Source organism: Anser brachyrhynchus, assembly GCF_964034855.1.
Source record: "Anser brachyrhynchus genome assembly, chromosome: 22".
In the NCBI taxonomy this organism is placed as follows: domain Eukaryota; kingdom Metazoa; phylum Chordata; class Aves; order Anseriformes; family Anatidae; genus Anser; species Anser brachyrhynchus.
Window position 1 is genome coordinate 1,684,763 of NC_137715.1, and position 23,341 is coordinate 1,708,103.

At 49.0% G+C, this 23,341-nt stretch overlaps 3 protein-coding genes across 8 annotated transcripts; 1 reads left to right on the top strand and 2 right to left on the bottom strand.

Annotated features, from left to right (window-relative positions):
* The first annotated feature begins 401 nt into the window (after positions 1-401).
* On the top strand, positions 402-6,361 carry SNF8 (SNF8 subunit of ESCRT-II). Of its 5 annotated transcripts, none has more exons than XM_080565002.1 (8): positions 402-544; positions 769-819; positions 1,280-1,418; positions 1,748-1,852; positions 3,418-3,490; positions 4,089-4,230; positions 4,453-4,527; positions 4,950-6,361. In XM_080565002.1, exons 1-8 carry the CDS (start codon positions 491-493, stop codon positions 5,085-5,087), a joined length of 777 nt encoding a protein of 258 aa, XP_080421128.1. In that variant the 5' UTR covers positions 402-490; the 3' UTR covers positions 5,088-6,361. The 5 variants fall into 5 exon arrangements, with proteins under 5 accessions (XP_080421128.1, XP_080421129.1, XP_080421131.1 ...); XM_080565005.1 differs by having other exon boundaries at positions 499-544; positions 769-855; positions 1,279-1,418; XM_080565004.1 differs by lacking the exon at positions 402-544 and adding an exon at positions 562-635.
* On the bottom strand, positions 5,481-18,685 carry UBE2Z (ubiquitin conjugating enzyme E2 Z). The gene is made up of 7 exons (XM_080565001.1): positions 18,203-18,685; positions 16,395-16,467; positions 14,394-14,581; positions 12,396-12,507; positions 11,677-11,789; positions 11,053-11,143; positions 5,481-8,008 (listed from the first exon to the last, which is right to left on the bottom strand). The coding sequence occupies exons 1-7, from the start codon at positions 18,535-18,537 to the stop codon at positions 7,838-7,840; spliced, it is 1,083 nt and encodes a 360-aa protein (XP_080421127.1). The 5' UTR covers positions 18,538-18,685; the 3' UTR covers positions 5,481-7,837.
* A 2,095-nt stretch (positions 18,686-20,780) lies between these two features.
* ATP5MC1 (ATP synthase membrane subunit c locus 1) lies at positions 20,781-23,017 on the bottom strand. Of its 2 annotated transcripts, none has more exons than XM_080565017.1 (5): positions 22,909-23,017; positions 22,440-22,488; positions 21,774-21,851; positions 21,322-21,497; positions 20,781-21,005 (listed from the first exon to the last, which is right to left on the bottom strand). In XM_080565017.1, exons 2-5 carry the CDS (start codon positions 22,476-22,478, stop codon positions 20,891-20,893), a joined length of 408 nt encoding a protein of 135 aa, XP_080421143.1. In that variant the 5' UTR covers positions 22,479-22,488; positions 22,909-23,017; the 3' UTR covers positions 20,781-20,890. The 2 variants fall into 2 exon arrangements, with proteins under 2 accessions (XP_080421143.1, XP_080421142.1); XM_080565016.1 differs by having other exon boundaries at positions 22,851-22,935.
* Between the last annotated feature and the right edge of the window lie 324 nt (positions 23,018-23,341).

The following is a 23,341-nucleotide window of genomic DNA, read 5'->3' on the forward strand; positions in this document are numbered from 1 at the left end:
TCGGTGAACCCGGCCTGCGGCTGCCGCAGCCGGAACGCGGCACGAGCCTGGCCGCAGGCTGCCGGGAGGCCGGGCCTGCCGCCGCCCGGAGACCCGGCAAGCGGCGGGGGGGCGGGACGAAGCTCACCCCGGGCTGCGCAGGGACGAGCCCTGCCCGAGGGCTGCCCCGGCACAACGCCGGCCGCAGGAGCCCGCCCCCTCCCAGCGCCCCCCCGCACGGGGCGGGCACCCCCCCACAGCGGCTCCCCGCACGCCGGGAGCCCGGCCACCCCCCCGGGCTCCTCCCGCGGCGGGGCCCCGGCCGCGTAAGCAGAGGCCCCGCCCCAGCCCGGGGGAACCCGCGGGGCCCGAGCCCCCGCTCGGCCCCGGGCCCCTGCGCGAGGCGGGGCCGTGTAGGCCCCGCCGTGTAGGCCCCGCCCCCGCCCTGCGCCGGCGCCGCGCGTCGCGGGGAGGTGACGTCGGCGGGCGCGCGGCCGGCGGGGGGGCCGCCATGCACCGGCGGGGCGTGGGCGCGGGCGCCGTCGCCAAGAAGAAGCTGGCGGAGGTGAGGGGGCGGCGGGGCCCGCGGCCGGGACGGGCGTGCGGGGCGCCGGTCCGCGGAGGGCGGCCCCGGCGGGAGCGCAGGGTGCCCTCTGGTAACTTCCTCGCTTGCCCGGGGCCGCGGGTCCTTCTGATTCACGCGTCCTTAAGGAGCGCCGCCTCCTCCGGTCTGGGGTTTGTTCGCCCGTTTCCCGGCGCCGTCCCCAGCGCCCTGTTTTCTTCCTGCAGGCAAAGTACAAGGAGCGAGGGACGGTCCTGGCCGAAGACCAGTTGGCCCAGGTGGGAGATCGCCCCTGCCGTGGCGTGGCTTGTGGTGAGCCTAGCCTCAGACCTGAGCTTCGTTTTGCGTCCTGCTTTGGGTTCTGCCTCCCTTCCTGTCGCCTCCGAAACATCTCCGTTCTGTGGGGTTGTTTCTGTGCCATGCACGGCACAGGATATCTGTTGCCGTCCTTCTGAGCCCAACTATGGGTTCAGAATAGCCTTGTCTTCTCTCCACTCTTGTTTGATGTTGGCTTATATTCAGTGTTAAAGCATACACGTGTGAATTTGTCAAGCATTTTTTTCTTGTTTCCTGCTTTTTGAGTCCACTGGTGCCATTTGTACAGGGTGAGCAGCATGTCTGAATCTTGGCTACTGCTTTAGGACTGTGTCCACTTAGTGCATTGTGGGGTCTGTGATCACCAAAAAATGTGTTATATAAGTGTTCAGACAGAAATAGTTTTCTGTAATTCTCTTCCAGATGTCTAAGCAGCTGGACATGTTTAAAACCAACTTGGAGGAGTTTGCCAGCAAACACAAGCAAGAGATCCGTAAAAGCCCAGAGTTCCGGGTCCAGTTCCAGGATATGTGTGCAACAATTGGAGTGGATCCTCTGGCATGTGAGGAGCAGGCACCAGGGGTTAATGACTAAAGATTTGTTTTGCTGTTCTTCTGTTGTAAACAGTTCTTAGTGGAGCTGATGGAAGTTGTCCTTGAGGAAAGCTAATGGTATTTTCATTCTTGGGGTTTGTGAATTGGTGTAATATGCCTGTAGGTGCTATTTACTTTAAAGGGTAGCAAAAGAGGTGGAGATGACCAAAATGGAGACTCTTGACTGAGGCATGAGTCCTCACAGTGAGGTTTGTGAGCAGGCTGCTTCGTACCAGTAACTATTAAGGAAGATGTTCTTGCCAGTGGTCCAATCACTTTCCCCTTTCTCACTTCACAGCCGGTAAAGGATTCTGGTCAGAAATGCTGGGAGTTGGAGACTTTTACTATGAATTGGGTGTGCAGATTATTGAAGTTTGCCTGGCTCTGAAACACAGGAATGGAGGTGAGGATCGCGCTGTCTGTTTTCTAGGAGAATGGGAGTATACCTTGTCCACGTAGAAAACGAGTTGCATCACTCAGCATAGCATTCTTTACTAGATTTCACAGAATATGGAGCTGATGGTTCTGTCTTCCTTGTACCCCTCAAAACCCTTGTTTTGTTTCTACAACATTTTATCACTGTGCCACTGGTAGTCACCTAGCTTCATTGATTTCTACAGAAATCAACCAACTCTGCCCTTCCCTAGGTAACAAAACTGTAATTCCTGGTACGGTGGGAAGGGAGACGGTGATAAATGACAATCTGGAAGGAGTACAAAACCAGTAAGTTACTGCTTTGAGACTGGCAGTAAGACTGTCTCTAAAGGATCACAGCAATATCCAGAAGAGTTAGTGTCGATCTGTCGGAGGGGAGGGAGGCCCTGCAGAGGAACCTGGACAGGATGGGATGAGGTTCAAAATGGCTAAGTGCTGGGTCCTGCACTTTGGCCACAACAACCCCATGCAGTGCTACAGGCTTGGGGCAGAGTGGCTTGAAAGCTGTGCAGAGGAAAAGGACCTGGGGGTGCTGGTTGACGCTTGCTTGAACATGATCCGGCAGTGTGCCCAGGTGGCCAAGAAGGCCAACGGCATCCTGGCTTCTATCAGGAATAGCGTGGCCGTCGGGACCCGGGAGGTGATTGTCCCCCTGTACTTGACTCTGGTGAGGCCGCACCAGAGTACTGAGTACTGTGTTCAGTTTTGGGCCCCTCACTACAAGAAGGACATCGAGGCCCTGGAGCATGGCCAGAGAAGGGCTATGAAGCTGGTGAAGGGCCTGGATACAAGTCTTATGAAGAGCGGCTGAGGGAACTGGGGTTGTTTAGTCTGCAGAAGAGGAGGCTCGGGAAGACCTTATTGCTCTCTGCAAGTACCTGAAAGGAAGTTGTGGGGAGCTGGGGGTCAGCCTCTTCTCGCAGATAACTAATGATAGAACTAGAGGGAACGGCCTCAAGTTGTGCCAGGGGAGGCTGAGGCTGGAAATTAGGAGACATTTCTTCTCTGAAAGAGTGGCTAGGCATTGGGACGAGTTGCCCAGGGAGGTGGTGGAGTCACCGTCCCTGGGGGTGTTCAAGGAAAGGTTGGACCTGGCGCTTAGGGACATGATTTAGTGGGTGACATTGGTGGTAGGGGGATGGTTGGACCAGGTGATCTTGGAGGTCTTTTCCCACCTTAATGATTCTATGATTACTAGTGGTAAGTGCCTAATGAAAATATACTGGGTGTTCTTCACTCCAAAAGGGCAATCGGAGACCAAGAGTGGGCTACAGCAAAGCTAATTGAAACTCTGTCTGGTAAGTCTGTGGAAGAAGGCAACACCAGAGTGCTGCATGTTAATTGTAGGACCAGAAGTGACTAGATGCTTATCTCATCCAAGGCTTGAAACGGGGAACAATGAAGAATCCACTTGTATAATGTAGGGCAGGAGTGATTCAGTGGTAAACACACAAAGGAGCCTTTACTACTTGTGCTGGAGTAGTTTTCTTTCTGTGCAGTAATGTTTTCCTGTCCCCTTTTGTTAACTCCTAGGTCTGATAACACTAGAAGAACTTCATCAACAAGTGCTGAAGGGAAGAGGGAAGTTTGCTCAGGAAGTAAGCCAGTGAGTGTCTGGATATTACAGGAGGGTAGAATCAAGTAGCATTTGTGGAAGAAAAGAGGGTGACTGATCTCAGCTAGGCTTGAATTTGCTGCTGTTAATTGGACTCCAAATTCTAGCAATTGAGCCACTTACACATGCTCTGTAGTTAATGACTTAAATATTTCAAAAAGCAGGAGTGAGCACTAAAGCATGAAGAACTGTTGTCTTGAGCTGGAGAGGATTAGTTCCCTGCAAATCCAGCTCTCTTACTGTCACAGTCTGCTGAAGCTGCTGTGGTCTGAGCTATAAGGAAGGGACCAATACGTGCCCTTACAGAAATCAATGTTAGGACACAACTCACCATAATTAGTAAGTTGGGCTGAATCTTAAATATAGCACTTGCAGCTTAGATACTACAAATGTCTCTAATGAAAATCTGCACTTCTGTAAAGGGGCAAAGATGTGCACACTAAAAGAAATTATTGGCTGTTGATTACCTGAAATTGCAGCAAGTAGCCACTTGCTATAGCTTATAGCTTCTTCTCATTTACAGAATTGAGGATGCAGTTTGAGAGAGGCTCTCTTGGTTTAAAGCTTTGTATTAACCCTTGCTCTTCAGGGATGATCTCCTTCGTGCAATCAAGAAACTGAAGGTCTTGGGAAATGGCTTTGGGATTATCCCTGTTGGTGGAACATATCTGGTCCAGTCTGTACCAGCTGAACTGAACATGGATCACACAGTCGTCTTGCAGCTGGCAGAGGTATTGATCCAAGTGATTTTAAAGTACAACCACCCTGAAAGAATCTTATTACTTCCATGACAGGGAAAGCAGGTTGTAGGAAGTGCAAATTCCAGCATGAATGTGAATCTAGAACTTGTGCTACGATTAGATCAGACCTGTAGGCAAAATTGTCCATGTGCAGCTAAACTATGGACTTAAATATTGATTATAAGCACACAGTATTTTTCTCTCTCATTGCAGAAAAAGGGCTATGTAACAGTCAATGAGATCAGGTCCAGTCTGAAATGGGAGATGGAACGTGCAAAGCAAATACTGGTACGTATGAAGGTCTCTTGTGCACAGTGGAGGTCAGTGACAGGGTGGAGTGGCTGTTCCTGCAGCACAGCTGCGTACACTATGGTGAGGATGTTACCATAGCATGCACAGGTGATAGACCTGAGGCAGGGTACGTACTACTTAAACATAGGTTAAAGACAGCAGAGTCTCAGGAGTTGTAGATATTCCTGTGGCTTCACTAGTCTCGGTTAAAACTTGAATTTTGTTAGCTCAGGTCCTGCATAAACATGGAGGGTAGATTTGACTGGATGTCCAAACTGTATCTTTCCCTGCTCAAGATGAGTAAAAATTTTGAGTTCTACACACTCCATTACACTACAATAAATGTGGGATGAGGCCTGTGAATGGCTTCTCAGCCATTTAGTTAAGTTTTACTCACAGTTTCTGCTCTGTTTGAATAGGAACACTTGCTGAAGGAAGGAATGGCCTGGCTGGATACGCAGGCAGCAGGAGAACCTCAGTACTGGCTGCCTGCTCTCTTTACAGAGCTGTACTCTCAGGAGATCACTCCAGAGGAAGCTAACGAGGCAATACCTTGACTTCTAAGTGTTCCATATGTGTATATAATTCTTCTTGTGAGGTTACTTGCATATCACCTAAAACACAGGTACAATGGATTTGAAATAAATTTTTTTAAAAAAAATGTCTAGATTGAGAAGTTTAATAGGACTAATTCATACTTGCTTACCTTTGGATTTTCTCCTCTGTTGTGAATTGAAATACCACTTACTGTTACAAACACTAATTACCTTGTCACAGCAAGAGAAAAAATATATAAGCTGCTATTGCAACTGCAGTCTCAGAGGATGCATATGTGACTGTCTAATGAATCTTAGAGCCAGCAGTGACATTTCCAAAGCATCTTAGAAACTGTTTTGTAGTCCTCTGCTCTGTGAATGAGCCTTTGTTTCACTAAGGAGTACCACAGTCTAGATTCTGCCAAAACAAACTTTATTGCACAAAAAAAAATCTTATGTACAATAGTATATAAACAAGGTATCTTAGAGTGACTCTTGTGCATATATTTCAACTCAATTAGGTCTAAAAATCTGTTGCTAAAACATCTCTGCCTAGAGCAGTCATTTGAGGATTGTCACTTTGAAATGGAAACATTCAGAAATGGTAGGACAGACAACATTAGAGCTATAAAACTAATACTTCTCTTTTACAGCCACATGCTAGTTATGTGAATAGTGTCCACAATAAGGCATTTTCTTGTTTTGTTGTATCAGTGGATGGTAACGCCACATGCATCACAAACAGATTTCAGAACCAGCTCTGCCTTTAAAAGGCAGCCGAGTCACAGCTCTATCCACAATGCTACTGAATGGTGACAAACAACGTGACATTTACAATGGAATTACAGAGGCGGAAGAGTAGCATACAGCTCATGACTTCCCAGGAGATCCTGCTGCCTCCTGAGACCTTATTTCAAGGTGAACACAGCTTTATTTACTCTCACCTGGTGTATGTGTTGAGTGAGTCCTATGTAAGTTTAGCTTTCCCTTGAGGGAAGACAGGGTTTAAGTCAGACTCATACCAATGACAGACCCAGGGGGTGTTGCTTGCTAAAAGGGAAAGGTTCCCAAGTTGTTAAATGGCACACTTACAGGTCAGGAATGTTTCCACCTTTCAGCTTTTCAGAGCTGCTTAAGGAGCAGTGTGCAGGCTTCTGACTTCTACACAAGTTGATATAAATCGGAGACAGAAAATAATTAAATAATTCAGTGATGTATGGGACATTGCCTTTTTGTACATTGCATGGCAGGGGTTTTCTGGCCCCTCCTTCTATGGTTGTATTGTGTTTTTTTTTTTTAAAAAACAAAACACAAGGATGACCATTGGACATTCTCTCACCACCACTGGGAGTCTGAAACAGAGCCACACTGGTGGAAGGTGATTAAGGAAAGAGCCTAGGACAATGTGCAACTTTGCTTTCTATCAAAGCTCCTATGAAAACAAGTAGATTAAGCTATTTATCAATGAAACATTTTACTGCTGCAATCAAATCATCACCAGGATCTTTTATCTGAAGACACTTTTTATTTCTTCTCCACCCAAGTTGCACTGAATACATCTTTCATGTAACTGTACTCGCAGCTAGCAGATACTTCTCTGACAGGCTTGCCCCTCACAGTAAAAAGCTGCTGTCTAAAACATTCAAAGCACTGAAGTGTTAACTTTACAACACTTGTCTAGCTTGCACTCAGCCAAGTTTGGCAAAGGAATTTCAGTCAGTAACTAGGTGTACACCTCTGAAAAGCTCCACCCAGAAACAGTGGCTTCCTTATCTAGAGTTGCCCCTTATTCTAGCATTTCAATCTGATGGATCAAGGTAGCAGTGGGGAGTGAGGTGGTAGTAAAGAACGACGGAGGAGAATAAAATATTACACTGACTAGAGAGGTGGAAAGTGAGAAGTACTTCAGTTAAGGAACAGCTCCGTCAGAGCAGCCAGAATAAAATATTTCTAGAATACTAAATTCAAATCAAAACCTTAAAGATATAGACAAACTAGACTTATTTTTAGTGACCCCCCCCCATCTCTGAACCAATGTTTTTCTCACTCTCCCTTCCCCAAAACACCAGGATGAACACATCTGCACTCAATTTATGGATTCTTGCAGTTTCCACTTTTCATCCTACCCTTTGTGCCTAAAGTCTCAGTGGACAAAGTCACCCAGGGCTTGTGTAAAGCCTTCAGAAAGGAGCCCAGATTCCACCACTGCTCTTTATCTTTGGTCTGTCTAGAACAGCATCTAGAAGAAAGACATTAGGTAGATGGGCTCAACAGAGCAAAGAGGCTCCATCTCTCCCAACCTGCAGAAGAAGGTTTCATCCAGGCACGTAGTGCCTGGGCCCTGTCACACCCCAGACTCAACAGAGCGCTCCCACCGCTACAGCTCTGTATTCAGCATGGCCCCAGGGAAGGGCTCACTGTCTAGGAACAGAAAAGCTGTAAAGAGGAGTCGCAGTCTAGATCTCATTCTTTAATCAAATGGAGACAAAAAAATAACCAGTGTAGATATTTTCAAAAAATAACCTGATGCCACATGCTCCGGCTTTGTATCAGAGTAAGTACCTTTTAAGAGTAGCCTGTCACAAGCTTGGCTTTGTCTAGCACGAAGTCTTCTCATTCAGCATTATCCACCAGAGCAGTAAAAGGAGACAGAAGAAGACATCCTGTAGTTTTCTCCACTCTGGCATTGGTTTGGTTGTTGAGTCTGTCAGGGGTACTCTAGTGTGAAGACAACATTCCCACAGCTTGGCCTCTCCATTGGTAACGCAGCTCTAAGCTTTGGAGCAACTTTGAGTGTCTGTCTCTGTCTCAGAGGAGCTGCTCTCAGAGTCTATTTCTGTATTCTCCTGCTGATGTTTCTCTTGCACCTTCTGCCGAATTCCTTGCAAACGGACTAATAGGGATTGATAGTCAAAGTGGCCTCGTTTTTCACCAAAAGGATCCTGGAAGGAAGCCATAGATAAATATATCAGTATAGACCTTTATCATTCTGGCAAGAAGTAGAATTAAGAAAGCTGTACAGTAACTGGGCAACAAACAAATAGTTAAAGGTTAAATCCTGTCATATGACCAAGGGGCCTCTAAACAGGGTCATGGTAGAGGTTGAGGACTGCAGGTATTTTCTGTTTGGAGTCTTCTGGGAAACCTTACAAACCCAAGCAAACTTCAAAGACAGATAGAAGGCCAAGCAGATATGAAGTGAATTTCTCCTAGCAGGCTTGAAGAAGTAAACTATTTCATAGAATCATAAAATGGTTTGGATTGGAAGTTACTTTTAAAGATCACCTAGTTCCAACCTCCCTGCCATGGGCAGCAACATTTTTCATTAGACCATCCAACCTGGTCTTGAACACTTCCAAGGATGGAGCACCCACAACGTCTCCGGACAATGTGTTCCAGTGCCTCACCACCCTCTTAGTAAAGAATTTCTTCCTTATGCCTAATCTAAATCTACCCTCTTTTATTTTAAAACCATTACCCCTTGTCCTACCACTACAAGCGCTGGTGAAAAGTCTCTCTACATCTTGCTTATAACCCCTCAAGTATTAAAAGGTCACAATGTGGTCTCCCCTGAGACTTCTCAAAGCTAAACAACCCCAACTCAGCCTTTCTTCATGGGAGAAGTGTTCCAGCCCTCTGATTTTTTTTGTGGCTCTCCTCTGGATCTGCTCTAACAAGTCCATGTTTTTCTTCTGCTGAGGGCCCCAGAGCTGAATGTAGTACTCCAGGTGCGGTCTCATGAGAGCAGAGTAGAGGGGGAGAATCAGTTCCCTCAACCTGCTGGCCACACTTCTTTTTATGTAGCTCAGGATACAATTGGCTTTCTGGCCTGCAGGCACACATTGCCAGCTCACGTACAATTTTTCATCCACCAATATCCCCAAGTCCTTCTCCACTGGGCTGCTCAATTCATTTATCATCACCCAGTCTGTACTGATACTAGTGATTGCCTCAACCCATGCACGTTGCCTTGTTGAACTTTATGAGATTCACATGGGTCCACCTCTCAAGCCTGTCAAAGTCCCTCTAGATGGTATCCCTCTCCTCCAGCATGTGAACTGCGCCACTCAGCTTCCCTTATGTTACCTGCAAACTCGCTGAGGGTGCACTCAGTCACACTGTCATTGATAACGATATTTAACAGTACCAGTACCAATATGGAGCCCTGAGATCCACCACTTATCACTGGTCTCCATCCGGACATTGAGCTGCTGACTGTAACTCTGTATGCAGCCATCCAGCCAATTCCTTATCCAGTGAATACATCATCCATCAAATCCATCTCTCCAACTGAGAGACAAGGATGTTGTGTGGGACCATGTCAAAGCCTTACAGAAGTCAAAGTAGATTACCTCATTAACTCTTCCTTACCCACCAATGCAGTGATTTCACTGTAGGACATCAGATCACTCAGGCACAATTCACCCTTTCTGAAACCATATCTACTTCAAAGATCAGGTCTCATGCTCACTTCCAGGAGGCAGGAAAATATTACAAATGAAAGCCTCTAAAATCCAGAGGCCAAAGACCTGACCACACTTTATATTAGTGCTACAGACCCTTTCCAAATTAAAGCACTTCTATTGTCATTTTAAATCAAGGCACCCAGCTGCTTTAATACTTTTTGCTTTTAACCCTATTCCTGGTTAAAGGCACGTTGTCAGGGCTATATAAGGTGGTGGTGGAATTTACCCTGTCCCACCTGATGCAGTTCTTTGGTGCAAGCCAACATGCAGCTCCAGAGTTAACCAGGCAGCACATTTGGCAAGTACTAAACTGACACTGAACACGGAGTGACTTTATTTTTAAAATAGGGTAACGAAGACAACAATGGCATCTCTCCAGCATGTTGTGTTCATACTTCCTGTACTACTATTTACAAGCAAGCAGAAAACAGACCAAGGCAGTCACTACCTCTGGGAACTGAGCACAACACAGTTCCAAGTCACAGTGTTCTTCATAAACCCATGGAGAAAGCAACTGAGCCCTGGATCCTTGAAGAATAAAGAAGAGTTGGCCACACCTGACAATCCTCTACCCTCAACAAACTGCAGCCTCTCTGTACAGCACTCTCTGTAGGTATGTCTGTCACAGATCTTCCTTATGGGAATTTCTCACTTCAAACATGAACTCTCCTATTTTAGGAGTGCTTTCATTTTATGAATTAAACGGTCAGTGATGGTACTTACAGGAAAGAAGGATCTTTAGACACACTAGATCATTAAACCAATCACCTCTATCTTTTCTTAACAATGTAATTTCTCAATGAGTCAAACAAGAGGTGCCTGATGAGGGAGGAAGACGTACGTGTTCATAGGCAAATAACTTGGCAACCTATTCTTTAAAATGTACTTCCCCGCAGAAATAAGCTTCTTTGTTCAACCTGTCTATATGTGTCTGCCATATTGTCACTGTTCCCCCACTCCTTCCTCCTCCAGGAACTTTTGTCTCAGCCAGCCAGCCACTTTCAACCTCATCTGAGAGAACAAGGAGTGTCAGAGAAAAGTTATCTACTGTATGAGCAATGACACCTCAGAAAAAGAAATCCCACCAGTGTCTCAACAGGGGAACACTGCAATAGAGTTCAGTTGCCACCAGCACTGGATAACCTACATGTGCCTTCCCTCCTTAACCCCAAATCCACATGAAAGCAAACTGTACTGATTCCACTGCTCAAAGCACGACCCACTTGCCTTGAGAGTGACCCAGGTTCAGCACCGAAAGAAATCTAACAGCCTTGAAAACACTGTGTGCCTATGCTGGACTTGGGAGAGGTAGCTTTTTATTCACAGGAATGTCTCAGGTCTCAAGTTCCATGGTTAATTCAAAGTTGAAATGTACAGTTGATAGAAAAAGGTCCAAACCCACCCCACACACATTTAGTTGTTGCACATTACCCATTGCAATTGTCTGTCACTAACTACAAGTGACTTTAGGTATTTTGAATCAAAATTTTGAATCAACAAGAAAATTGTCTGCCACCCACCTGCATTGTCTGACCTTGGAGATAAAGTCTCTCTTTGCACACCCCTTCATAAAAGTCGTAGTATTCCATGAAGGATTTCTCCATTACACTCCTGAACACAATCAGAGCAAACAGTCAACAGAAAATGACAGTGTTACAATGGTCACATCATCCAGGGTTGCACCATCCTACTAAGCAGCAGTCCATGTAATCAGCACAGCTCAACCGACACAGGGCATCCCAGACAACTAACTGGATACAGCGAGGCAGGACACAGAACAAAACAAAATACAGCACTGCTACTGTAGCTGAACAGATTCTGCATGTGGTTCCACAACAGCTTTGCTTTTCTCTCCCTCAGATTTTCATTTTTTTTTTCTCTAAGAGAAGGCACATTTATCCTCAAACAAATCAGAGGATGCAGCCACTGTGCACAGTAACACAGCCTTTGTCAATGTACAGCTCCCGGGCACCACATAGATGCAGCCATCCATTTCAAAAGAAACAAAACCGCTCTTCACTGGACCAGGATGAGTTAAACACTTGCTCTTTCCTGTAGCAGCGCTCAGGAAGGGCAACCAGAGAACTTTAACCTGCTTCCCCACACCCACTTTCTTATGTTCCCTCCCTGCCTCTTTTCCATACCGTAGTGGCTCAGGACAGGGACACTTTCCTTCCAGCATGTCACATACTGCTACTCGGATGGTCTCATGCCGAATACACTCATTATAGTTCTTGCTGTCCCCGGGGTGCCTCTCCTGGAAACAGAATTTGGTCCAGTAAGTCCATGTGACTGGAATGATTCTTTGTATCTCTCTCATGGGCCCGATGAATTTCACTAAGGCAAGAACCCACTACAGCATTGTCTGTTTTGTGTACACTGAGCTCACTTACACTGCAAATGAAAAGCTGGCAAGATTTCCCATATCTAAAGAGCCTTGGACTCACACAGCTGTGGAGACAGACAGCCGATAAAGTTAGCACAGCAACCTGCCTCTCTTGGATGCTGGAGACATAAAAACCTGAGCAGTTTGTTTCCTGCATGACATTATATCTCAAGGAAGCTGTATTAGGAGACACGTAGCAGAGAAATGAAAAGCCATCCCATCTCCTCAGCCACTTCTTGAATGCCTCTTGTTCTTCGGTTACTTAACACATACAAGAGCTAAGCAGCCTCCAGTCCAGAGCTGGGTTGCAACTTCTCCTCAAGATCTGACCAGAGGCAAAACAAACTGGAAAGGAGCCACGTGATATAACCTGGTTTTCTCCCCCATTTCCAGAGCAGAATTTGCCACCAGAAGCAAGGTGTAGAGTGAAGAGACAGACAGCTGCAGAACCAGAGATGATCCACCTTCAGGTCTCACCTGCTCAAAGCCGGGTTCATTGTGATAGGGGTTCTCAGTCATCAGAGATTGGATGGAGATGAGGACTGAAGAGATACTCTGTGCTGGGCTCCATGCAGGCCCGGTCCAAGTGCTGAGGCATCAAAACAGAAGAGCATCAATTAACAACGCAGGACCAGCCAAGTGACCACCATCCCTCCAACTACCAAAGATCAGAAAGCTTGTGAAACTACCTCTATAGCTTACAGAAATATGACAGGAAAAGCAACAGCTGCTACTGATATACAAAGCACTGGACACTAAGAAAGTTTTCAGGTTGAAGGTAGTTTATTCTCTCAACCAGATGAGTATGCTATCTTGCAGGAGGCTGGTGAACTTTGCTGCCAACATACATAGGGCACCACATGTGAGCTGAGCAAAAGTAACATTTCCAAACACCTTACAGGGCACTTTAAAGCTATGGCTATCATCTCGCACAGCACCCTGAAGCAACATATCCTACCAGCACTACAATAAATCAAAACCTGCAACTCTTAAGAACTGAAATCTAACTCTGAAGACTTGAACAAGACCATCACTTTTGCAGTTTGTAATGCAGACATTCAGCACAAAGTCTGCCACCAAAAACACTAATGGATGCTCTGCTGTAAGAACGAGGTACCTGTTTAATACATACAAGGTAGCAAAAAACTCTGCATAGACAAACATGATCAGGAAAAGCTGTTCTGCTGCTTGCCCTTAATATCCTGGTTCCAGATACAGACTCGTCTCCCTCTGAGCTGAACAAGGATGTACTGACCCATATATGCTCTTCCTAAATCCTTTCATTCACAGCTTCCCATTTCTGCCAAGGCTGAGACTCTTTATTCACTCTTCAAGACAGGGCTACACTGCATGAGCAACAATGCAGCTTGCATGGAAGTTGCTGGGCCTTCAGACCCCCGAGGTACGGATGTGCCCGACACACCTTAGTGCCTCACAGGCATGCGGCATCCAGCTTATTGGATCAGAAACCTCATACAGTGAGATGTTTCCCAACACACTGTGTCTCTCACCCAGCCCTGGACCATTAACTACCAGCTGACAAGTATCAGCTACTTGGACCAGCTTTCGTTTAAGGGGCACATGCAGAGAACTGCAGAAACAATCCCAGCAAAGGCAACGTTATAAACTGCATCAATGCTGAGATTTTGTTTGATAAAACTCCTACAGCAATTCAAGCTACCACTGCCCCTTCGACACCTAGCTGCCTGTATCTGTCTGCAGCCAAAGGAAAGGGACACTAACACCCCAGCTGCACCAGTCCAGAGTCTCAGCAAAAATCTTTCTTTATTGGCAGATGAAACTGTCACAGCTGGCATGAGGAATATCACACTATGGCCACGGTTCCTCTGGTAGAGCCCTAAGAGCCACTGAATCAAACAGGACTTTCACATGTTTAAAAATCAAGTAGGTGAGAAACGAGCATTTGCAGCAGTGGAGCCTGTTTGAACAGGCAGCATGGGAGCAGCGCTTGCAAATCATTACACCCACCACTCAGCCCCACGTACATGTAGGTGGAAGCCCAGAGCAGTCGAATGGCTCTCAAGGAAGTTCTTAGTGGCTTTTAATCTTATTTATTTATTTTTAAACCCACGTGGAGAGAGGAAATTAAAACCGCAAAAACCTACATTCAGACAGCATTAAGGATCAGGTTGCAAAGCGCAAGAGCAGAAGAAACACAGTGCTCAGGCCAAGACTTTGCACGGGGAAGAAGAAAAGTAGCAGTGTCCACTGAACTACATGCTTCCCTTTCTCCATTCTCAGGCTCTTTTAAAGACAAATTAGACTCTTATTTCAGAGGAATTTGTGCTGCTTCATGACTCTGTTCTAGCACATGATTTTACAGAAGCATAAATGTGCATCAAACACATCTGGGGCAAGATCAGGGCACAGTGCATTGAGAAAGATGCATGAGGCAGAATACTACCTGCAGCTACCTCCTGGTTTCCCACCAAAACAGCCAAAGTCTCTTCTTACCCTAGAATACTCAGGCAGACTTTCCCATTGCGGTAGAAGTTGGGGTTAAACCTCACTGTGTTATTTCCTGTTGTCATCAGTTTGACCCTTGGTGGGTGGATAGGATAATCTGGAGGACAGCGAAACAGGAACAAGAAGAAACCCCCTTCATAAGGCGTGTCAAATGGGCCTGTGATCAATGCATGAATCTGGAAAACAAAAGCCCATCTTGCGCACCACTTCAAAACTGCAGCACCCTCAAATCCTCAACAAAGCCAACGGAAGGCAAGAAACCTCCACCCAGGCAGCAGTATGGATGCAGCATCTTCCACAAGCACACACCATACACAGGCCATACTTAACCCTCCCTCCTTCCCTCATTAGAGGGAGCCACTGCTGTGCACTTCTCTCCCCTCTGCCACACTCAATGTGCAAAGCAAGTTTCTAACGTGAGGTTTGGCCGGAGTCCACAACAGCTGCCTCCCATACATCTCTACACAGCTCAAACCAGAACGGATCACAGTTCAGCTGGTAAGCTCTGCTTAAAAAAAAGACAAAAAAAGATTTCAAATATGAAAAAAAATATAGCTAATTTTAGAAAGAAAACGTCAGAATTTCTGCCAAAACTGGAACATTCCTCAATTTTATGGTCTTGTGCTGATTTGGTCGTATTGTAACCAGTTAAATCCTCTGCCAGGATCTGAAGTTAAGACCCTATCCTTGCCATGCTAATTACCCTCAAAAATCTCAATAGTGTACCAGGAAATCTTCTCCCACTGGGCTATTACGGAAGTTTTCTCCCTTTGCATCCTCCCAAAGTGATCCAAGCAATCTTCCTTAAATGACCATCTTACTTAGCCTAGGATTTTAGTTAAAAGCCCCAAGGCTGGTGTTCTACAAACCTGCATTTCCACTGAAGGGCATTTTGGTACTTGCGGCTTCCAAGCCAAGGGAAGCCAGAACTACAGCTAAACGCCTGAGGTAGCTGTTGTCTGTGCAAAGACCCTCCCTTTGTGCTATCTCCAAAAATCCAAGAGCCCTAAGCCAGGAGGTGCTTACACTGGGGGAATCAGGGGACTACCAAGTTTGTCGGGGGGGTGGGAGAAGTGCACAACAGAGAAACCAAAAGCAACCCCACATGCACACACACACAACTTTCTCAGAAACCAGCACAGCCAGATGAGGTGACATTGGCTGGAGAAAGGGTAGCACCAGCCAAGGAATGCACTGGATTACGAACACTGTTTGAGCAACCTCACCCTCCCAGATCACTGCACTCCCTCAGACTTAATTGGAAATTCCCAGTTCTGGAAACCCCCTAGAGCCAGGCAGCCAGGAGGGGAAGAACTGGGGCAGGAGAGGCCATAGACATGCCTGCCCCTAGGGCGTAAGTGCACTAGAGGCAATCTGGTGGAAGTGGCTGTGCAGGTCAGACTTGCACGAGACCCTGGTACCTGTGAGAACCAGGCAGGCAGCTCCACAGCAGGATGGGATCTGGGCCCAGAGACAAATCCCATTACCAGTTCACAACAGTTAAACACCTCCACCTTACACAGGTGGGTTACAGATACTCCAGCACTGTCTGCAACTGATAGGTGCTTCTCATTTCCAACTCCTCAAGAAATCCCCCATGGCCGACAGCTTTCCACAGAGCAAATCTCTTCTTTGAGATGCTCTATTGATTGTTTTCAAACATCAGGAGAATAAAACAAGCTGGAACAGCACTCCACTAGAGTTCATAGGGCCACAAAACAGTGCTGGCTTTATCTGTGGAAACTTCTCAGATTCCTGCGGTGTTCTCTCTCCACAAAGCCAGTTTCCTGGATAGCCTCCTCCCATTTAAAATGCAGCCCATCTCAATATCACCAAGAAAACTGGAGGTGCATTGTGCTCTTACAAGATTCACCCTGACTTCTCCCAAAATACTATGGAAATACTCTACTTGGGAGAATCTTTAGAGCGGCTGTCAACAGCAACATGCAGAAGAGCATGAACCTGAAGCAGTTCCAAATCTGCTCTTACCTTGGTCATGTCATGGGGATCAGGCACAACAAACATTCCTGGCGGTGGTTCCTTGTAAATGGACATGATATCTCTGAACAAAGGAAACAGAAATTAGTCAGGATCTCCCTTGGCGTTCATCAGCCCTTGATGCACGGAATGTTCTAGATGACAAATCTGTGTACAGATGCAAAGGGACAGATTTTAAAGACGGAAACCTGTAACTCGAAGTAAAAGATGTTCTTTTTCTTTAGTCTGTTTTCTGGCTGAGCTCTCTTAACTCATCCTAAACAATAGCTGAGGCAGTTCAAGAGTACAAGGAGCACTCAATCAGTCAATAAGCAAGGCATCAGACCACGAGCACCTTGACTACCTGCTGCCTTGCGTTTTACCACAGATCAACTCCAGCATATAGAACTTCAACCATAAACTTCTCCTAAGGTAAGCACATAAAACTTCTCTTAGGTGAATTTTGTTGCTTAACAGTCAACTTTCCCTCCCCATGTTTTCCCTCTCCACACTCAGACTATCTTTTGTATACCCAGTCACTTGTTTTCCCCAAACATACAGTGACTCAACTGTCTTTGAGAATATAACTGCTCTGTCAAATTTGGTTTTAATCAAACAACGGGTTCAAGCATTATGAGGATGCGTATATACATGCAACTTAATCACAATGCCCTTGTTTTTCCTGGACTAAATGAACTGAAAAATAACAAATCCCATACAGTTCTGTGTAGTTTACAGATAGACTGAATGACACCCACCAGCTTTTATTGCCAAGAGGTTCCCCCCATAATCAGAGCTGCACCGAGCTCCAGGACAAGCTATCACTAGATCTTCCCGTTCAGGAAGCAACCACAGTTCAGAGAGGTTTAGGGCAAGAACAAAAACAAGTGTGAGAGCAACAGGAGAGTTCTGCCTTCCTACCTAACAATATGAAGTTAGTGTTTTTGGCATTTGGATCGGAAACTGACAAAACACCTGGTGCCATCTTTGGAAGACATTATACAAGCTCTAGAACACGCAACGGAACAAGGATGAGCAAGAGCCTGGCAGGCAGCAATACTTGCTCTGAAGGAAGAGGAAGAGCTTGTTGAAACACTGCCAGTATTTCTAACAATAAAAGACCACGTTGCTCATAATATCAAAGGCTATCAACACACCAGATTTAACTAGATGATTATTTAAAGAGTGGGAGCAGACAACTAGGTGGGCACCACCAGGAAAGAGGATCACTACTGGCAGGTTTAGGATAAACGTCTTGCAAAACTCCACTTGACTGCTGATGGGGACTGCGAGAGAAGCCTGCTCCCCTCCCCATTGAAGAGCATCTTGAAGAAGCAGCCAGTAATCCCGAGGGCAGGATTTGGGCAATGCGCCACAGCGCTTAGCGGCCACAAGCACCAGCGAGAGCAGCAGAAGAAAGCTGTCCTGGGTGGAGGTACAGGGTTCTGCGGCTCCAGGGCAGGTGAGGCACGAGAGCTGTCCTCGCCCGAGCACCTGGGCGAATACAGGCCCGGGGCCTGCGCTCAGGAAAGCCCCCGAGCACGGCGGTGACCAGGGGCTGCCCCACGCCCCAAGAGGGCGAGCCCCGGGCCCTGTCCCCGGGCCCAGCGGGGAGGGGTCGGCGAGGCCCGGGGGACAGTTACCGGCGGCCCGGGAGCACCGGCCGCGAGCCCAGCGGTTCCGCCGCGTTACGGGGCCCGGCTCCGGGGGGCGGGGGTCCCACGGCGCCCCGCTGGGCCGGCAGAGGGCGAGGGCCGGGACCACCCCCAGGGCGCCGCGGGGCCACGGCTGCCGGGGCCGGCGGGCAGGGCGGCTCTCACCGTTTGATCCGCAGGAGGCAGGCCGGGCTGGGCCGCTCGCTGTCCCAGTCGCCGCTGACCGTGGGGTCCCAGAAGGCGGAATGCGTGAGGAGCGCGGCGCCCGCGGCTGCGGCCGCGGCGGCGATGGGGGCTCCGCCGCTCCCCGGGGCGACGCCGGCGCTCGCCGGCGCAGTGCCGAAGCCCGCGGCCGCCCACAGCTCGGCAGGGATGAAGACGCCGGGGCTCCCCGCGCCGCCGCCGGGGCCGGGGCCGGCCGAGGCGCCGCCGCCGCCGCCTGCCGCCAGCACCGCGGCCGGGGCCGGGGCCGCCTCCTCGGCGGCCGGACTCTCCGCCATTCCGCGCCCGGCCTCGGGGAACGCCGCTTCCGGGACTCGGCACCAACGAGTCGTCCGGCCGGAGGGGCCGCCCCCTCGCGCCTCCGCCGCTCACCGGCCAGAGCGTCACCTCCCCCGGGCCCCCGCCCGCTACCGGCGCAGGCTCCCCCGAGCCACCACAGAGCCTCCCTCTGGCGCCGGAGCGCCCTTCCGCGGAGACGCCTCCTCCTCCCCGCAGGGCAGAGCGGAGCGGCGCGGGCAGCGCGCCCTCTACCGGGCGGCGGCGGCGGCGGCCTCCCCGCGCAGCCCGGGCCCGCCGCCCCCGGAGGCCGCGAGCTCCCACCGCCAGCGGCGCGAGCTGGGGGCCCGCTGCGTTTGCTTTCCGCGGGGAGGGGCCGGAGAGAAGCGGCTTCGGCGGCAGCCTCGCTTCCCGCACGCCTCAGCCCGCGGAGGCAGGCTGAGCCCCCAGCAGGGCGGAAGCTGAGCACGGCCCCAGGCCGCTCCCGACCCCCCCCGGGGCGGAGCCGCCCGCCACGACCTGCCAGGAAGCACCCGCGGCCCCCGTCCGCGGCCCGTCTGCGGGCGCCGAGAGGAGGCGGCGCAGGAGGCCCCGCTGCCAGCCCCGCGCACCTCCGGCAGCGCCGGGCGGCACCTGCCCGCTGACCCGTTTCCCTTCCGAGACCCCTGCTGCTGTACCAGAGCTACAACAAATAAATAAATCGTATTTAACCACAGTTACACGCACAAAAGACCCATATTAGGAAGAATAAAAGGTCAGGTAGCGCTGCCCTGCGTTCTTGAGGCAATAAATGCAAGCGGCTGACATGCTAATAGCTGCAGCCAGCTATTAACAGCCAGGTTTTAGACTGAAGGTTCCTAAGCATGATATTACTGACCTGGCCATTGAGTTCATTCTAGACCTCGACTGATCACGTCATTTTGCCTTCCTGCTTCACAGGAAGCACAAATAAGCTTTCCCAGATATTTAGAGAAGTCTTGTAGTAACCCTGCAGCAGTCTCTCCCTAGATCACAGTCTCAGAGGTGGCAGCTGTCTGTAATGCACTACAAAGACTTCTCTTTAAAGAAAACATGGAAAAAAAAAACCCACAAGTTAACTCGTGTATCACCCCCTCTGCCAACAGGGGTTCCTGCTACTGCAGCCTGGGATGCTGCTTGGCATAGTTAAGACAAAATCTGAGGCTCAGTTAGAGTAGAAGAAAGGGCACAGAGGACAGTCTTCTCCTTTGCACAACTACACATTTGTCCCTAGCAGCCAGACCATCTGACTATGTAGAATCTTTCTCCTTCTTCAGCCAGGGAGTCTCCTCTGAGCTCTTTTTGGTTTCAGAGCCACTTTTCTCCAAGTAGTCTCAAGGACAGTTTTTGTCTGTTTGTTCTTAAGCACAAGTCAAAATCCTTGTCTCACTCCCTTACCCTCACAGGGCGTAAGCAGCTCTTACAAAGGAAGACAGAGCGGTTACTGTACCCCGCTCACATCCCCCAAGGAGGTCACAACCATGCTTCAGAGGCTTTAGTATACACAGCAGCTGCATTAATTCAATTACCTAAAGCAGATAACCAGACAAGCTTCCCAAATGGTCACCTTCCTACCTTCCTTAAAGGCACAGCTGACTTACCACAAGGTCCAAGATTCAGGTTAGATTTTAGAATTTCTGCCTAGTACACTCCAATCTCTAAAACAACTGAGGCATAGAACTGTTGGGGAAGACCACAGCTGTGGTCCTTTATTTAAACTGATGCTTTGAAGAAGCCTATGAATAGTGTGACCTTGAAACCAGCTCTTCTTTGTGAAAGAAAATTCAGATGATACGGTAAATCCTTGTGTATTTACTGTTTATTTAATTTTTCCAATGCCCTTAATACACTACAATTCTAAGCACACTCATCTGCACCCATCACCTTTTCAATATTGTCTTCGCAAAATAAAGTGGATATAGCATTTTCATTAATAGTATGTGGAGAAAACAACGCTTTATCAGCTCACATAAGTATTTGCTTTACTAGGGCAAAACTTCTTGGGATTTCTGAATAGATATGATGCATTGTTTGAGCTGTTCAAGGACATCCTCTCTTATCTGGCTGTCTTCGCATTTATTATTGTCCTTTCTTCTCACCACCATTTCACATTTGTCTGTGGGTACCCCTATACTTAGGATATGACATTGCCCAACTTATACAAAAATGACCCCCAGGATCTTCCCCATTGATGGACCAGAACATAAGAAAAAAATAAAGCCACCAGTTTATTTAGAGAAATCTTTTCTTTAATTATCAGCCTTGAACACTCTGATGGAAGCAGACTCAAACTGCAGAGGACAAAGTGATGAAAGCCACAGCCAGGGCCAGAAGTTGTCACATAGCAAAGAGGATAAGGAATGCCACCATCAAACAGAAGAGACCCATGGCCTCAGACAGGGCAAAACCCAGGATGGCGTAGGAGAAAAGCTGCTGCTTGAGAGATGGATTCCTGCATGGTACACAAGGGGGGAAAAAAAAAAGTAAAGAAAAAATAGATCCACGGAGAGTGGAAAACAAAACAGACCCCATATCACCAAAAGCCAGGATTATGCCACACAGTCAACAAATTCTGGAGCACAAACCAGATTTATGGCAGCCAGCCAATGGCTGGAATGAGAAAGGACTGCTTCACTTAAACACAGTATCTGCTTATACACACTACACATGTAGAGTTGAACATACATTCTAGGAAAAGCTCTATCCATCTAACAAATTTAGTGATATAAGAAGGGAATAAATTCAAGCCAGCCTGGCACCTTACTTACCTGGCATAGCCAATGATCAAGCTGCCAAACACTGTCCCAATACCTGCTCCTGAACCAGCCACCCCAACTGTGGCAGCACCTGCACCAATGAACTTAGCAGCAGTGTCAATATCCCTGGAGACAACACTAGTTTGGAACTCGCGGCGGGACAGCTGTGAATAGGAAACACCAGCTGGCTGCAGAATACAGAAGAAACATGTTAATAATGACACTTAATCATAAATACAAAACTTCCTTTAATAAAATTCTTAATCACCATTTATCATCTACTCAAGAGAGCAGGAAACAGCCAAACTTGCTAAGCCAGCTTCTAGCCCAGATCAGTGGTAAGTGTTCTTACTAGCCATCCTCTTGAAATACAAACTTACTCTTCCACCTCAGGAGAAACCATCAAGTACCCCAGACTGCAAACACAGAGATAAAGGAGTCGATTTACCACATAAGAGTCTTACCTGTACAGTCTGAGTCTCAGGCCTGCTGAAAACAGACACTGGAACTGGCCTGGCCAGAGCCCTGGAACAGCACCGGAACTGAAGCAGAACACAGATAATTAACGCCTATAGTTGGACGCGTCCACGCTAATTCTCAAAACAGGTATTTTATGAAGAACAATCTTGGTTTTTTTTAAACACATCTCAAGAATGAAACAAGACTCATAACAAGGTATGTGCTAATTTAGAGTATTTCTAGCTTAGCCAGTTGGATGAAATACATGAGCGATACCGCCACAGACCATGCACTGCAGTACAGCAAGTATCACTGCTGCTACTGCACAGTTCAGTCATTATTACGACTCCATACGTTTTATTCTTAGTTCACACTTTGAGACAAAAAGATGACTGAGTATCTATGTGATAATCAGTTATCTTACAATTCAAGAAAATCTTAGGCTTGCAGTCTAATGCGTGTCTCCTAAAGCCGTAGGTATCACTCTCTGGTCACCAGAGGTCACCTTGTTTCCCCTCCTCGTCCAATGCACAGTAAAACAAATCCACACGATGCCGTCCCAGCTAGCGCTGTCCAAACCAGCATTCTGAGCTCGGCACCACGGGGAAAGCCTCCGCAGCTGCATATCCCCACTAAGCATCGTTATTCTGCTCTGAACAAAGACAACGTACCAGAGCTGGAGAGCTGAGGAGCGCCACGGGGGTCCGCATGTTGGTTTACCTGTTACAGACAGAACAGCACCACAAATGACGACCCGGCAACCGAAGCGCTGCGGCAGTGCCTCGGGGCCGCCGCACAACGCGGCCCCCGCAGCCGCCTCCCCGCCGCCCGTCCCGCCTCCCCCAGCCCCTCGCCGCTCTCTCCCGGTTAGCCCTCGCCCCGGGCCCCGCACGGCCGCCTCGCGGACCCGCGGCTTCGCCTTCCCGGGCCCAAAGTCCTGCCGAGAGCGCGCCCGGTGCCCGAGCCCCGGGGGGGAGCGGCGGAAAGCGGCGGAGCCACAGCCGCCCGCGTCCTCCGCCGCCCAGCGATGGGCGCGGCGCGGCGCGGCGCGACCCCGGCCCCGGCCCCGGCCCCGGCCCCACCTGCGCGGCTCCCGCTGGCGACAGCTGTGAGAGCACCGCGCGCCCCCGCCCCGCTCACCTTGCGGTGTCCCAGCGCGTCCTCCACGTCCATTGGCTGTCGCCGCGCGCTGCGCACGGCATTCTGGGACAACACTTGTGCTCCCCATTGGCTGCGGCCAAGCAAGCCCCTCCCACCAGCATCCGGGACAGCGGGACAGGGCGGGAGAGCAGTGTGGCTACGTGTGTCTCCATTGGCTAGCTGTTTTCGCTGCGCGCTTCCTGATTGGCTGGCGGCGTGGAAGTCTCCCTCCCAGAAGCTCATCAGGCGCGCGGGGCCGCTTATTGAACGCCCAGCAGCCGCTGAGGCGGCGGTGGGGTAGCTGGGGTCTGTCCCGTTGCGGCTGCAGCCGCCCCGGGCAGTGCCTGCGCCTCGCTCGGCGCCGCTGCCCCGGGGAGGGCTTGGGGCCGGGGCTCGTCGCCCGGCCGCGGAACAGTGGCGGTGCTGGGCCCGG

Coding starts and splice junctions, on each gene's coding strand:
- SNF8 (XM_080565002.1), top strand. CDS start 491: ATGCACCGGCGGGGCGTGGGCGCGGGCGCCGTCGCCAAGAAGAAGCTG. Junction 1,419..1,747: donor TGGAGTGGATCCTCTGGCAT/GTGAGGAGCAGG, acceptor CTCACTTCACAG/CCGGTAAAGGATTCTGGTCA. Junction 4,231..4,452: donor TCGTCTTGCAGCTGGCAGAG/GTATTGATCCAA, acceptor CTCTCATTGCAG/AAAAAGGGCTATGTAACAGT.
- UBE2Z (XM_080565001.1), bottom strand. CDS start 18,537: ATGGCGGAGAGTCCGGCCGCCGAGGAGGCGGCCCCGGCCCCGGCCGCG. Junction 16,468..18,202: donor TGCCTCCTGCGGATCAAACG/GTGAGAGCCGCC, acceptor TCCTTTGTTCAG/AGATATCATGTCCATTTACA. Junction 8,009..11,052: donor TCCAAGGTCAGACAATGCAG/GTGGGTGGCAGA, acceptor GCTTCCTTCCAG/GATCCTTTTGGTGAAAAACG.
- ATP5MC1 (XM_080565017.1), bottom strand. CDS start 22,478: ATGCGGACCCCCGTGGCGCTCCTCAGCTCTCCAGCTCTG. Junction 21,852..22,439: donor TCCTCAGCTCTCCAGCTCTG/GTACGTTGTCTT, acceptor GTTCTGCTTCAG/TTCCGGTGCTGTTCCAGGGC. Junction 21,498..21,773: donor CTGAGACTCAGACTGTACAG/GTAAGACTCTTA, acceptor TGTATTCTGCAG/CCAGCTGGTGTTTCCTATTC.